The sequence below is a fragment of the Sinocyclocheilus anshuiensis genome, unplaced genomic scaffold, assembly GCF_001515605.1.
Source record: "Sinocyclocheilus anshuiensis isolate Anshui unplaced genomic scaffold, SAMN03320099.WGS_v1.1 scaffold308, whole genome shotgun sequence".
Classification (NCBI taxonomy): Eukaryota; Metazoa; Chordata; class Actinopteri; order Cypriniformes; family Cyprinidae; genus Sinocyclocheilus; species Sinocyclocheilus anshuiensis.
In genome coordinates, this window is record NW_015558619.1 from 2,011,234 (window position 1) to 2,026,425 (window position 15,192).

Below are 15,192 nucleotides of genomic sequence, written 5' to 3' on the forward strand. Positions count from 1 at the left end.
TTATGTAAACAAAAACTTATTTTGGATGCGATTAATCGTTTGACAGCACTAGTAAAAATGCATAAAATCATAAAAAATACAATTAAAATAAATTATAAAACATCAAAATCAAAAATATTAAATTAAATCATTAAATTAATTAAATCAAAAATATAAAATTTCTTAATACAAGTAAAAAAAAATTAAATAAATCATACAATTGTACAAAGATAAATAATTTTAAAATAAAACACTACAAAAGTAACCATTAAAAATATACAATTAAAAATAATTAAAAATAAAAATCTAAATAAAACTTACTAAAAACGAATAAAATCATAAAAATTTACAATTAAAATGAAAACAATTAAAATAAAACCCTTGTTAAAAAAGGGTTTGTTTTTCGAGGTCTAGCACTGTGTGTTCTGTTGTGCTGTGCTATTGATATGAACAACCTCACATTAAAGTCAAAGAGCCACTTACTTTATTCTGAATATGGCCGTCAACCAGGAACAGAAGCCCTGCAATGAAAACACATCAAACTATGAATGTGTGATGAGCGCAGACACACACACACACACAGACAAATGACTGCATATATTAATACTTTGGGGTTTTATGGCTTAAACATGTCCGGCCAGGCCTATAAAAGGCTCTCTGTGAGAGTATGTGAGGATGCCGGCTGATTTCTCCGGCAGGAATAGAGGTGAACACAGGTGAAGACAGACAGGAGAGGCTGAAGTCCTGCACTGATCTCTTAAGAGGCTGGAAAACAGGCTTAAGATGGCATCCCAAGGGCTGATTTTGGTGGGTGATGTCACCTGTTAAATTTTCCTGCTGAAATCTCATCCTACACAGGTTTTTGATGTCACCTGTGAGTGATGCTAAATCACTCATTCCCCTCTAAATTAGTGGTTTACCGATATATTGCCAAGGCCGATATATCGACCAATATTTGGCATTTTTCAACTATTGGTATCGGACAATCAGTTTTTCTCTGTGGCCAATGTGTTGATATTCCCAAGGTCAATAAATCATCTAATATTTGACATTTTCCAATTATCGGCATTGGACAATCAGTTTTTGTGTTTGGCAGATGTGTTGATATCACCAAGGCCGATATACTGGATGGCATTTTTCAAATATCGGTATTGGACAATCAGTTTTTTTCTGTTTAGCCGATGTGTTGATATTAACAAGTAAGGGTGTAACGATACACGTATTCGTATTGAACCATTCGGTACGAGGCTTTCGGTTCGGTATGCATTACAAGCCGAACGATTCGTTGGACTAATCCTATTAAATTTGGAAAATAAAATAACTTAGTGTGTGAAATATAATGTTCTCAGTGCCACTGCGCTCTCCAAGGCAGCCTAAACGACGTAACAGGCAACACACTGTCAGCCCCGCGATAACCTCCCTTTGCTGGGGTGCGTTGAAAGATGATGATCTTGTATCGACGATATTGTCAAAAACATAAATTATTGGCAATATTATGAGGATTTGGCATTTCCAATTAATGTAGGCCTGTTACATTCTTATTTTATTAGGCCTATTATTAATAAGAAGTTACTTTTATAATTAAATCAAGATTATACAATTAATTTGCCCCGAAATAATTAGCCAACCACATAACTGACGCACTGCAAGGATTACAAAAGATGAGGCTATTTACTCCTCGATTAAAATGTTTTTAAAAAAGTAAAACAGGTCTATTATACAATGAATTATAGTTCTATAATTAAAATATTAACACTGCAGTCATCAATAAAAATCAATGAAATAAAAAGTTTTATTTCAAGCACCGGCTTTCAAAAACAACCTGTTTAACACGAAATACATTTCTTATTTTTTCCACAATGTACGGGCCACAAGAGAAATATTAAGGGAATAAATTAAAACAGTTAGCTATATACCGTTATCAGCATATTTTGAAGTAGATTCGTCTCTCGTCATCTCAGAGAATATGCGGCGTCAGATGCTGAAAGCTCCGTCATTACTCCGTCATTCCGTTTTTACTTTCTGCATATAGTGAATTGACTGAGATTAAGACGTTCACCGGCATAACTCTTGCGCAAAGTTTGCACGTTGCTTGTGTGATATCCACTGGCTCGCCTTCATGGTTTAAAACATAAATATTTCCAACATTGCAACGTAACCAATTACCCCCCCGCCCCGTATCGAAACCGTACCGAACCGTGACACCACTGTGTCGTATCGAACCGAACCGTGAATTTTGTGAACCATTACACCCCTATACAAGGCCGATATATCAGCCATTATTTGGCATTTTCTAAACTATCGGCCAATCAGTTTTTCTGTTTGGTCAATGCATCAATATCAACATCGCTGCATGGCCGATGTGTTGAAATTGCCATTTTTTAAATGTGCATAAGCCAATACGTTTTTGTGTTCAGCAGATGTGTCGATACCACCAAGGCCGATATTATCAGTGGATATTTGACATTTTTTAAATGTTGGCCGATCTGTTTTTTTGTTTGGCCGATGTGTCGATATTGCCATGGCCAATATATTGGCCAATATTTGGCATTTTTTTCAGCTATTGGCCAGTCAGTTTTTCTGTCAATATCAACATTGCTGTATGGCCGATGTGTCAATATATTTTAATTAACAATTAAAAACAGTAAGTAAAACAAAAGTATTATAAAAGTAAAAACATTTTTGTTTAACTATTATTTTTAATTTAATACATTTTAATGTACAGCATTATAGTTGGATTATATATGATGCAACATTTACTTTTAGCCTGCAAGCTTCAATCAAATGTAATTTCTGGCCCTTTGTATTAAAAAATTTGGGCACTACAGTTTTGTTTTTTTTTAATCATTCAAATAATTGACATTTATTTAGTTTCCAATTATTACGTGAATATATAAATATGTAAATAAATATACATTTCATTTCAGCAGTTATGTTTTTTTTTTACAATCTATAAATTAAATATTGTGATATCATATATATCAGCTTTATGCTGACCATTAAAAAAAAACTATTTTAGTCACCCACTACTCTAAATCACTTCAAGGGATCCTGAGGTTTCAGTTTGAGGGAGTTTATTTGGAGGTTTTGTTGAGTCAGTTTCTCTCCTCAAGACTTCTGGGGACTTTCAAGGACGCCGTCCAAAACAAGCACAGAAATGCTGGTTCATCATGACTGTGATTTAAAACAAAATGATGGAGGGAGGAAGTTCTCGCCCTCTATAAAAGCCTTTGGTTCTTTCCAAGCGTATATAACGTTGATGTAGGGCTGGACAATAATTCAATATCAATATGTATCGCGATATAATTTTTTTCAATAACGGTGATATGATTTTTAAACACATTTCCGATATTTCGATATACATTACCAGTTTCCCATACATTTATTTATTTGTGCTGTTTGACTTCGTTGAATAAACATGAGCACTGCACGTTTCAAAATCATAACACGGCGCGGGCGTTTTATATGAATGTATCTCTGAAGGGAATTGACTGTCTTCAGAAAAGTTTCGATGGCATTTTCATTTGATCTGATAAAGTAGCATTCATGAGCGGAGCTGCTTTGATTACAGCCATTACTGGAGAAACCGCTAGTTTTATCACTCTAAAAGCGCCTCCTGTTGGCAGAGAATGAGTTTGCATATTAAATAAGCCCGTCTCCAGCAACATTTCCAGTTTTTGTTGTTGTTCAATTTTTTTGTTTTCTGCAGCGACTCGGAGAACTTTTCATACCCTTTTTCCTGGCTGTATTTCAGATAAATAGTGGTCATATCGATATCGGAATTATATCGTATCGACCGAAATTAAGAAATATATCATGATATCAATTTTGGCCATATCGTCCAGCCCTACGTTGATGTGAGGTCAGTGTTGCATGGAAAAATCAATGGAGTCCATGGGGAGCGAGAGGGGCTGGGAGACACGCTTTGGGAAACGGGTAATAAAAGACATTTAGTTTGATCCAAAGTAAGTCAAATTGACAACAATAAATTGTTTCACGAAAGGAATTACTTTAATGTCCCTTTAACTTGGCTTTCCTTTCAGATACATTTACTAAAAAAAAAAGTTTCTTCTGCTCTTCTGCTCACCAATGCTGCATTTATTTGATCAAAAATACAGTAAAAACAGGAATATTGTGAAATATTATTACAATTTAAAATAGCCGTTTTCTATTTGAATATACTGTAAAATGTAATCTATTGCTGTGATCAAAGCTGAATTTTCAGCATCATTGCTCCAGTCTTCAGTGTCACATGATCCTTCAGGAATCATTCTAATATGCTGATTTACTGCTCGAGTTGCTCAAGCTCATGTTGAAAACAGTTGTGCTGCCCAATATTTTAGTGGAAACCGTGATACATTTTATTTTTTCAGGGTTCTTTGATGAATAGAAACTTCAAAAGAACAGCATTTATTTGAAACAAAAATCTTTTGTAACATTATAAATGTCTTTACTGTCACTTTTGATCAATTTAGTGCATCCTTGCTGAATAAAAGTATTAATTTATGGATGTGTGGATGCAGATGGGAGGAGGGGGCGGGGCCAAAGGAGTGATTGACAGGTGTCTTACATTATCTCGCTGTTCGAAATCTACCGAGCTGGAGACGGAGGTGAGACGTTCATATCGGTCCGGCGTTTCAGAATGAAGGGCTGAAGCCACACTGTACACAAACACAGAAAGCAGAAGGAAAAAGAGAAAGAATCAAATGAGAAACACTGGCTCAGGTCTTCTGAAGAGTTCAAGTGGATGTTTTTGGTTATTCTGAAGGCCGAGCGGAGCCGGACAGTCAGAAAGCCTAAACGTTCAGGTCCACTCAGGCAAATATAGGTCAGTCTCATCTCAGGGTAGATGGGATATTAAGTATTTACGGGCTTTGAGGAGCAGAGGATACATCTGTAATGCACGTTTCCCTCCGTATGCTAAAAGATATTAATCCACAGTTGAGATGAAGCCTAATCTACCAAAACACACAAACACAGATCTACACACCCTGACAGGAAGATGCTCATGCTCCTTAGACTCAGTTTTGAGTGTTTAGAGGCTACAAACATCTTAAACATTTACATCCAAAGTCATTTATGTGCTTCAAAATAAAAATGTAATAAAAATAAAATAAGAAAATCTGATTCAATTAGGCTGATATATAAATATTTCCTGTTTTTTTATTATCTAATTATAAGACAAAAATAAAATAGGCTTATTAAATTGATTACTCTTTACTAATACATTTTAGCAATTTATTTATGCACTTTAAAATAAAAATGTAAAAATAAACAGCAATTGCTTTAAACCGCAATTAAAGATTCAGATTAAACTATTATACAACCTCACATATTTCCTGATTTTTTTAAAATATACATTTTTTATTTAGATAAACTTATCAACACGATTACTCGTTTATGAACACATTTTATCACCTAAAGTAATTTATTTAAGCATTGCTCACTAGCATTGATGAAAGTTTCATACTGAGCGGTTTTAAAAACTGTACTTGTTGAGGACATTATTTAAGTTCCTAGCTGAAAACCAGCAGGTTTAAAGGGCCGGATCCTCTTTTTCTTTGCGAGAAACGATTCCAGAACAGCACTGACACAGTTTGAAAAAGGATCCTGTCAAAATCATTATTACCGTGGTTTCTCTGCTGCAGGTCTGGATGACTGACAGACTCATTAGACTAACAGAATAAGAAGGATCCGTGAGGGACGCAGGAATCATCCTCTCTGAAACACGTGCACTGCGGCATCTCAAATGCAGTGATAAGAACAGCGGTTCAATAGGTAACCGGGTCAGAATGAACATTTAACAAATTAGTAAAAATAAATCCCCGAGTTTAGCGTTTCCTGACCTCAGCACTGAGTAACACACTGAACTGAGTCCAAGCTCTGTTTCTACACTTGTTTTCATTCGTCAACACATCACCTGTCAATCAATTCAAATCAATAAGATAGCAGTGTTTGTGCGCATTATTACCGTGGTTTCTCTGCTGCAGGTCTGGATGACTGACAGACTCATTAGACTAACAGAATAAGAAGGATCCGTGAGGGACGCAGGAATCATCCTCTCTGAAACACGTGCACTGCGGCATCTCAAATGCAGTGATAAGAACAGCGGTTCAATAGGTAACCAGGTCAGAATGAACATTTAACAAATTAGTAAAAATAAATCCCCGAGTTGAGCGTTTCCTGACCTCAGCACTGAGTAACACACTGAACTGAGTCCAAGCTCTGTTTCTACACTTGTTTTCATTCGTCAACACATCACCTGTCAATCAATTCAAATCAATAAGATAGCAGTGTTTGTGCGGCAAAAAACTCTGCTGATGCCATGAACAGACTCTGCTGGTTTAGAGCTAAAGCGAATGAAATTCTATACAGCTTGTGAATTTTACTGTATGTATAGGAATAGCGCAGAAGTCACTGGACTACTTTTATATTCTATGTCTGACTACTTCAATGATGCTTTATGGCTGCAGTTTTTTTTTTTTTTGGTCCTATTTGGGCAGTAAAGAATTAAAGATGCAATGTGCAAATAAAAAAAAAATTAAAAAAAATTTCAATTAAAGCAAAATAAAATTGAATAATAACAACAATAATAATAAATTAAACAAAAATGTAATAAAATATTTTTAAAAATCACTGTATAATATTATACTACACAACATGTCTTACATTTCCTTTTTTATTACATAAATTCTTATATGCACACTAAGAACAACAAAAATAAAACCGATAAACAGCCTGATAACTCGTTTACTGGTTGACTAGTCACCTTTTGTGACTCATCCCTACTCTGGAACATCATGAGGGTGAATAAAATTCTAACAGAATTTTCATTTTTTGGTGAGATATTCCTTTAAATCGGACTAATTCGCTGTTTCGGACTATTAGGGCAACTCTGGGAGAACAAGGGCACCGTCATCTACAGCTAAAATGACCTCAGTGGCTCCGTTGTGGAGATCACATCCACCTACGATCACCAAATCACTCTACATGAGAAGATACACATTCACAAGGGCAGGATGACTCACAATACTCAGGGGTCTCTTTGGATCCACTTTTGGGGTCACAACAGGTCAGAAAGACACGCTAAAGCTCTTTTACCTGCGTACAGGCTCATAGTTACTCCGTTCCTTCCTCCTACTGTAGTCAAATAACAAACGTCACAAAAAGAGACATGAAGGGCAGGCGGTTATTGACACTCATGTGTTAGAGGCCCTTCGGAAAGCCGAATTTACAAACATGAGTCAACCATCACACACACACACACACAGCAGAGGAATATTAATATGTGGTGAGCAGTGAGAGAAAACACTCAGGAGAGCAATCACACACAGACATTTAAAGCAACATCTTGTGTGTTAGATAAAGGTCAAAGGTGAGGAACCCCCACAATTACAAACCATTACACACACACTAGTTTATCAGAAGAAGTGAGAGGTTAGTTCTTCATCGAGCAGAATAAAGCAGAGGAACAATAACTGAACATACTACTCCCGCTCCTCCAGACCGCTGAATCTTCTCTTCTGTCTTGGGAAGGAAAGAAAAAAAAAAACAAGAGGAAGGAAAAATAAGCTTGAATTCATTCAGATCAATAAATCTCTGAAGACTGCAGCTGTCAGAGCTTCAGCTGTGGAAATAGAGTGGCGTTAGCTGAGAAGTTGAGATACATGATATACTGTATCTGAGAACATATCAGTATCTCCCAATATACTTTAAAGATGACAACATGTGCAATTACAATACTTTATTGCAAAGGAATAAAATAAAATATAAAAATGAAAACAAAATAAAATAAACAAATATAAAATCTATAGAAAATAAAAAGTAAATATAAAATATACAAAATAAAATAAATTAAATAAAATTTTAAATAATATATAAAGATAAAAAACACATAAAAACTAAAGGGAAAATAAAAAAATATAACAATTCAAAATAAAATATTACAAATTTAAAACAAAAATAACATTTTAAATAAAATTTCTAAATAAAAAATACACAAAAATAATATAAAATTAAAAATGTAAAAAAAGTGAAATATAAAAATTAAAAATATATTAAAGAAAAACAAAATAAAATGTAAAATAACATTAGATGCAGTACAGTCAAATCCCAAAATATAATATAATCAAAAGCTGCAATGCACATACATTTCTGTGATGTTTCAGTGAGTCTAGGATACTCATTTAATGCCAACAGCTGCTTAAAGCAGCTCAATTTCACCACATTACAGCTGTGCTTTCACTTCAGCATTGGCGTGTAAATCTGTTCATTATGAACTGTACAGTCACAAGAGCATAAACTGCAGTCTCGTGTTTAATGTACAGTCCACGTGTGAAACACCGAATCAGCAATTTGAAGGGTCTTTCCTCTGGAGTGTGTCGCTGTAATTACAGACGGACGCTGTGCAGTCAGCAGCAAGCAGTGGTCCAGAAACACTGTAATCTACAAACCACATCAATATAGAAAAGTCAAAGGGATTTTTAAATTGCCTTTGGTCATAGATGACAGAAATGTGAGATTGAGTGAGAGGATGGACGAATGTACACACAGTGGAAGACAGCAAGAAGGCAGCTGGAGAAGTAAAATTGCCCTACAAACCCAGTAGGAAGCTCATCAAAGCACTATTTCCTGTTTCCACTCTACTACAGGAAGAAGCAAAGCATTGAACAGACTTTTAACAAGAAATCAATTTATACAACAGCCTTCAGAATCACAAATATGCAAATGGTACCCCTCAATAATGCCCCAAAAATCAAGGTAGTACCAGGGTAGGTTACTGGTTAGTGATCACCAGATTAAACTGCAGCTCTTACAAGCTCAGGCTTTAAAATGATGTATGTGGCACTTATGTAACCAAGTTAAAAAAAAAGACAATGTCTATTTCCAGCAACCTTAATAAGCAGCAAATAATACATGGTTGATTCAATGGAAATGACATGTGGGAACATTTCTGGCTCCATTCCGCACCAGCGAGGGAAGGGGAAAAAAACACTAAACAAAGAAAAGCAAGAGGAGGAAGAGCAGAGTGAAAACAGCAAATATGCTCAGTGATAATGAAATGCACTGTCTCATGAAGCAGAGGGCTTGTGTGAGTGGTTTTTAATTCACTTCCTTCCCTGCCAAAGAAATGTCAGCGGATCATGAAGGTTTTTGGGTGCGTTTAGTTGCACCTGGATATTCAAGCTGTGAGACTGGGCGAAGGCACACGTGGGGTGTACAGATGGACGAAGACTATCTATATGAGGCAGAACCTGATTTATAACGATCCAAAACTACTAGCGTCATCAAGAGACACTCCTGAAAGTACATCATTTAGAGGATTGTGATTCATTAATTCATTCGGCACACATGAGTCAATTAAATGTTTGGCCATGGCCTGTTTCTACTAAAAGACGTAAATTCTGAAAGCAATACTCAAACTTAATAAAACTTGGTACATATGAACATCAGGACAATTTGAGGACACACACCAATTTTCATCCAATTCCGTCCATAGGGGGCGCTATAATTCTGCGCTATAAATCCTTATGAATCTGCAACTTTGATCAAGGAAGTTCAGTTCTCGGACAACAATTTTTATGTTCTACCAAACTGTGGTCATTTTCTCAACTTTTGCCATTTATTTAGACCCTCAAGATTGCAAAATTTGGCTATAATTTGAGTTGTTCTTGAGCTGTGTTTGTCTTTATTTGGCATAAATAGAGCAATGAGCATGGGTCTGAAAACCAAGGAGGTTACTTTTTTGTAAGACTATCATTTCTCAAAAAACAGACCTAAATTTCATCCCATGAGACACAGAAAGACTATTTCATCAGTAACCAGAGGTAGTGGTCTTTCGGTTTACTCAGATGTGTTCTTAAGACCTGTGGTTAGCAGAAAGTGATGATTAATCTCAGTGATTCTACTCAAACATCAAGTTTGCGGCCATTATTGGCCACTTCTGGCCACCATAGGTGGTACTCTATGAGAGGACTTCATTGATTGGATGAGATGATATCCACTGATGCTGGTCATTTCAGTTCACAGTGTGGAACAGGGATTCTAGGCATTTTCTCCACATCTGCCAAACCCTGTCATTTTTCAGACTGTGTACATGGGTGAAAAAGAGAGCATTTCATCCTGGCGTTTTTTGAATCCCGAGTTTTCTTTTGCTTGGCATTTTCCAAGTAAAACACCATACTAGTGGTCGACCGATATTCGTTTTTTGACAGCCAATGCCGATATCTTGGAAAGCAGGGAAAGCAGATATAATTTTATGTATTTTAATTAATATTTAAGAAATTTTAAATAATTTGAAAATGTATTAAAAAATAAATGTGTTAAATATACATACTTATACTTTAGATGACAAAGTATTTTCACATATAAATAAATATTTAATAAAAATATAATTAAAAAGGAAGTAAACACTGTAACCAACAGGGCACTTAGTATTCTGGGAAGTTTGTGTGCATTAATCATATTTTTTCAAATAAAGCCAAGGTAACACTCATTTTACATACAGCACACAGTGAAAATGACATGCATATGACAGTGGGAAAATGCATAAAGCGCAGCATAATTTAAAATCACGAGTCAAGAGGGAGAATGTGAGCACTGTGTGCCCAGGCACTGCCGTTCTCAGCGCCGTCAAAATAAAAGTTGACGTACGCCTCGAACGCATCGGCCAAACAGGAAAGCTTATCGGCCGATGCCAATATTTAAAAAATGCCAAATATCAGCCGATATATCGGCCTTGGCGATATATCGGCCGACCACTACACCATACACACCTTCTAAAACCAGTTCACAAACTGAGAATATAAACAATAATTGAAGATTGCACACCAATGAAAATTCATTCAATTTGACATCAAAATGACACCCATAAATCAGGCAGGTTTGACAGCGACATGGCCTTACCTGTCAGCATCGGTCACCAGGGCCAGACGGCCGTAATCCCATGCCACTTTCCGCAAGATGGAGAAGACAAAAAGAAGAACCTGAGAGATGGAGATACAGAGACAATCAGCCATGTGATAAAGAGAGAAGTCAAGCTAATACACAAATTCAGTTAAAAGAAATGTGCTCAAGGCCAAATGTTTACAAGCATATTGTGAAATAAATCATTACTTTGACATGAAACGGTCCATCCAAAGTCATACTTCTTAGGTGAAAAAAAAAACACTCTTGAAAGAACATAATTTAGGGGATTTTTATTTATTAATTCATTCAGCATGCAAACAAGCCAATTAAATGTTTGGCCATGGCCTACTTCTACTAATGAATGTATCTTCTGAACACAATGATCAAACTTAAATGACATCTGGTACATAAGAACATCAGGACAATTTAAGGGAACGCACCAACTTTCATCCAATTCCATCCATAGGGGGCGCTATAACTAGAAAATGTTGTTTAATCTGCGGTTTTGATCAAGGAAGTTCGGCAATAACTCTGTTCTACCCAACTGTGGTCATCTATTTAGACCCTGATGATGACAACAGTTCCCAGATAGAAGAAAAGAAAAATGCAATTAATACTTTTGCGGATAAATCAAGGCTTAATTGTTCTGCTGATGCGGTTTGGGGCTTTTATTCAGGTTTATATTGACCTGAGCAGAGATGAAGAACTCGTTTGACGTTTACACTGATGTGCAGCTTGCAACTGAAGACATCGGTAAGAAATGTAGGTCAAGAGGGCAGCCTAGGTGCTGAGTTAAGGAAGCTGACAGAGTTAGTAGGTTAAACCAGTGCTGTTACATAGCTCTGACAGCCACTCGCTTCAGCTCTGTCTGCGCGTGTACATTCAAAATCCAAGGTCGCTTGATTTTTCCATATGAAGAGATCATGTAAATATAACTCTGACCAGACAACCAGGTCAATCCATTGGTGCCAAGGTCAACATTCTGAAATTATGTTCCATTAGTATAGCACAGCACTGCAGTGTAAATTTAGATCTGTCTGAATTATTATTTTTTTTTAAACGGCATGATTAATAGATGGATTAAATTGACTGCATGTAGACAGGAAAAGGCTGAGTTTGTCATCTCTTCGCCAGATCATCATGAAATGCCAATTCTCACCACTAGATGTATAACATAGATGTACATTTTAATATTATTTAATATTTTAATAACATTTTTTGCTGTGTTTGGGCATTTTACAGCTAATATTATTACAATAATATTTGTGTCTTCTTCTACAGGCAGAGCTCAAAGACATCAAGGTGCACATTTTTCCATACAGGACACTTACCAGGAAGCACATAAAGTCCAGTGCAAGGACAGTGGGAACCCCTCCGAAGGGCAGGCCCTGCAGCACGGTACTGCGGATCCGGGCTGAGTAGCAGTAGTCTTTGGAGGCATTGCTGTAACAGTTGGTCTGACTCATACAGGTCGGGTTCCCAAAACTCCACATCATCATGTCCAGATGTTTCACCTCAATCACTGCAACATCCTTATGAAGAACCTGAGGAGAAGATGAAACAGATAAGATTATTTATACTCATTCTAACTACACAAAAATCTAACATTCTAGATCCAAGTTTTTTTAAAAGAAAAAAAATGCTATATTTATACTTAAATAATAATAGTAATTATTGGTTGACTGATATATTACCGTATATTGGCCGATATTTGACATTTTTAAATGATCAGTTTTGGCCGATAAGTGTCAAAAACAGCTTTATATTTCTTTTTTTTTTAAGAAAAAAAAAGATAGATTTATACTTAAATAATAATAGTAATTATTGGTTGACCAATATATTACCATATAGGACTATCGGCCAATTTTTGAAATTTTTTAATTATTGGTATCGGCCAATAAGCATCAAAAACAGCTTTTATTTTGACAGCAATGAGACAAGACTATTTTTTTAAGGAAAAATTATATTTATACTTAAATAATAATAATACTTATTGGTTGGCCGATATATTGCCATATATCAGCCGATATTTAAACATTTTTAATTATCAGTATCGGCCGATAAGTGTTATTAGATGCTTTCATTTTGACCGTGCTAAGAACAGCAACTCCTGAGTGCACATGCAAGCATAACCTTTAAATCCTTCAATTTGAACTATGCAAACTAATCATGCTTTAACTATTTATTTGTAAAATTAACTATTTAATTTCAGATATATTTTTAAAAAATCAGTTTTTACGTTTTTTTTGGGAAAATTTACATATTTATTATTAAATAATGGTAATTACTGGGTAAGCAATATACTCCCAAGGCTAATATATGGGCCGATATTGAACAATAAATTACCGTTATCGCCGATGTGTGTCGGAGGCAACTTTTTGACAGCGACAGAAAGAGACTTTTATTTTGACAGTGCACCTGAGCGTAGATGTGGGCATAATCTTTAAATCCTTGATTTCAAGCTAAGCAAACTATTAATGGTTTTAATTATTTCTTTGTGAAAAATACTAGCTAATTTTTTTAACCAAGTTCAGTAATTTCAGATAATTTTATCATATTAATTCATTTTACAAGTTATGATTTAGTAAATATATAGCCAAGGCTGGTACATTGGCCGATATTTTTAATTGCATTTCATTGCAATTTTAATTTCATTTTAAATTTCATTGCAGCAATTGTTACGCATGTTACATATTTTTTTTTACATATACTGTATCTCATCATATTTATCACATATTTTACATATGTGCAATCGGTCACTCTCCTCTTTAAGTTATCGGTATAAGCCATCGAAAAAGCCAATTCGTTTGACCACTAATAATAATAATTATTATTATTATAAAATATAATTATTTAATTTAGTAGTATTATTACTACTAAAAGCTGTAAAGCTGTACAAATGCACAGTCTCTGGCTTTTCTCCAACATCTCCCTCAACATTTAGAGTATTCAAATGGACAATCATCACTCTCTCATCAACACTGAGACAGCAAGCAGATATGAAAGCAGTCAGCATCATCTGACAGTCTCCTCGCCCTCATACTGATTGCGGTTATATAATACAGATCGTTCTGACGCAGTGGAACACTAGACACTCGTTTGATGAGCGTCCAACTCCTCTCCTCCATCTGAATCAGCCCACTCGTTCCAGAGCTCACCTGCTCTCACACGCTCCACCGGCAACAGCCATCCCCCTCTACGGCCCACTGGAACCATGGGAAATCTAAACAGCCCACACAGATCCACGGCACTAAAAACAGGACGGATCATTTCAGCTACATCTAAAAACTGATTTCAGGCAAGCACAGGGGAGTTGAGTGTTTGTGCCACACCGGTGACAGACGTCTGTGTGGGAGTTTTCTGACTGAAGGAAAACGGATATCTAACTGCTAGTGGTCTGAGGTTGTAGGTTCGAACACATGCAGGTAGATTCAATGCAATGTTGCTGAGATGGATGAATGTTTTACCTATAGTAACTAGTCGCAGTATCAGACGAGACGGCCACAGTTCAACCAGTTGCTGCAATCACTAGTTCAAACGTGATTGGACAGAATTTGCACAACTATTATGACTGGCCAGCATCTATACAGATTTACAGCAGTAAATCAGAGGAAAAAGGAAGATTTGCAGTAAATGATGACTTCAATTTGGGTCAAGATGTGACTTTTATAATATCTAATAACAACAACAACAATAAACAGAAATACAACTGGTTACGCTGTTTACAGCTGTACGTTGAACAACTGAAATAGGCACAAATGTGTTTCTAAAAATAATTCAACCTAATAAATGTAATTCTACATTGCCTCCCACAAGGCATAAAACTTAATTCAAAATAAAAGACTGATAAATGATAAAATTGTATAGGCTTGCATGAGTACTGTCTGCTCATATACTGTAATAGTTGATAAATTGATTAATTATTTTCATAGATCGATTTCATTGTTTTCAATCTGCACCAGATGAGAGAGCTTTACTTTTAAGACCAAAAGACTACTGTTTATGTAAAGAGTGGCCAGGATAAATTCAAAATTCTCATTTTGGGGTTTGGAACCACATAAATTAAAAAGTATATATATATAAGCTGAGGATGACTGGATCAGCGCTGAAGAGACATGATCCAACCCCTGGCACTGTCCAAACACAGCACATGAGTGGCTAATGGACCCGATCTGCCAGCTGAGACTCAGTGAGACTCAGGCTTAGCGCAGAGAGTGAGAGAGCGAGAGAGCGAGAGAGCGAGAGAGCGAGAGAGAGCGAGAGAGCGAGAGAGAGAGAGAGAGAGAGAGAGAGAGAGAGGGGGGG

General features: G+C 36.0%; 1 protein-coding gene across 1 annotated transcript in view; it reads right to left on the minus strand.

Moving 5' to 3' along the window:
- The window catches only part of LOC107680499 (CSC1-like protein 2), a 68,181-nt gene that overhangs the window by 30,732 nt on the left and 22,257 nt on the right, over positions 1-15,192 (minus strand). The window contains exons 2-6 of the mRNA XM_016476390.1: positions 12,219-12,431; positions 10,885-10,964; positions 7,468-7,506; positions 4,550-4,640; positions 463-500 (exon numbers count right to left, since the gene is read on the minus strand). Coding sequence (XP_016331876.1) covers positions 463-500; positions 4,550-4,640; positions 7,468-7,506; positions 10,885-10,964; positions 12,219-12,386 — 416 coding nt within the window. The 5' untranslated portion in view covers positions 12,387-12,431. The remainder of the gene's footprint in view (positions 1-462; positions 501-4,549; positions 4,641-7,467; positions 7,507-10,884; positions 10,965-12,218; positions 12,432-15,192) is intronic.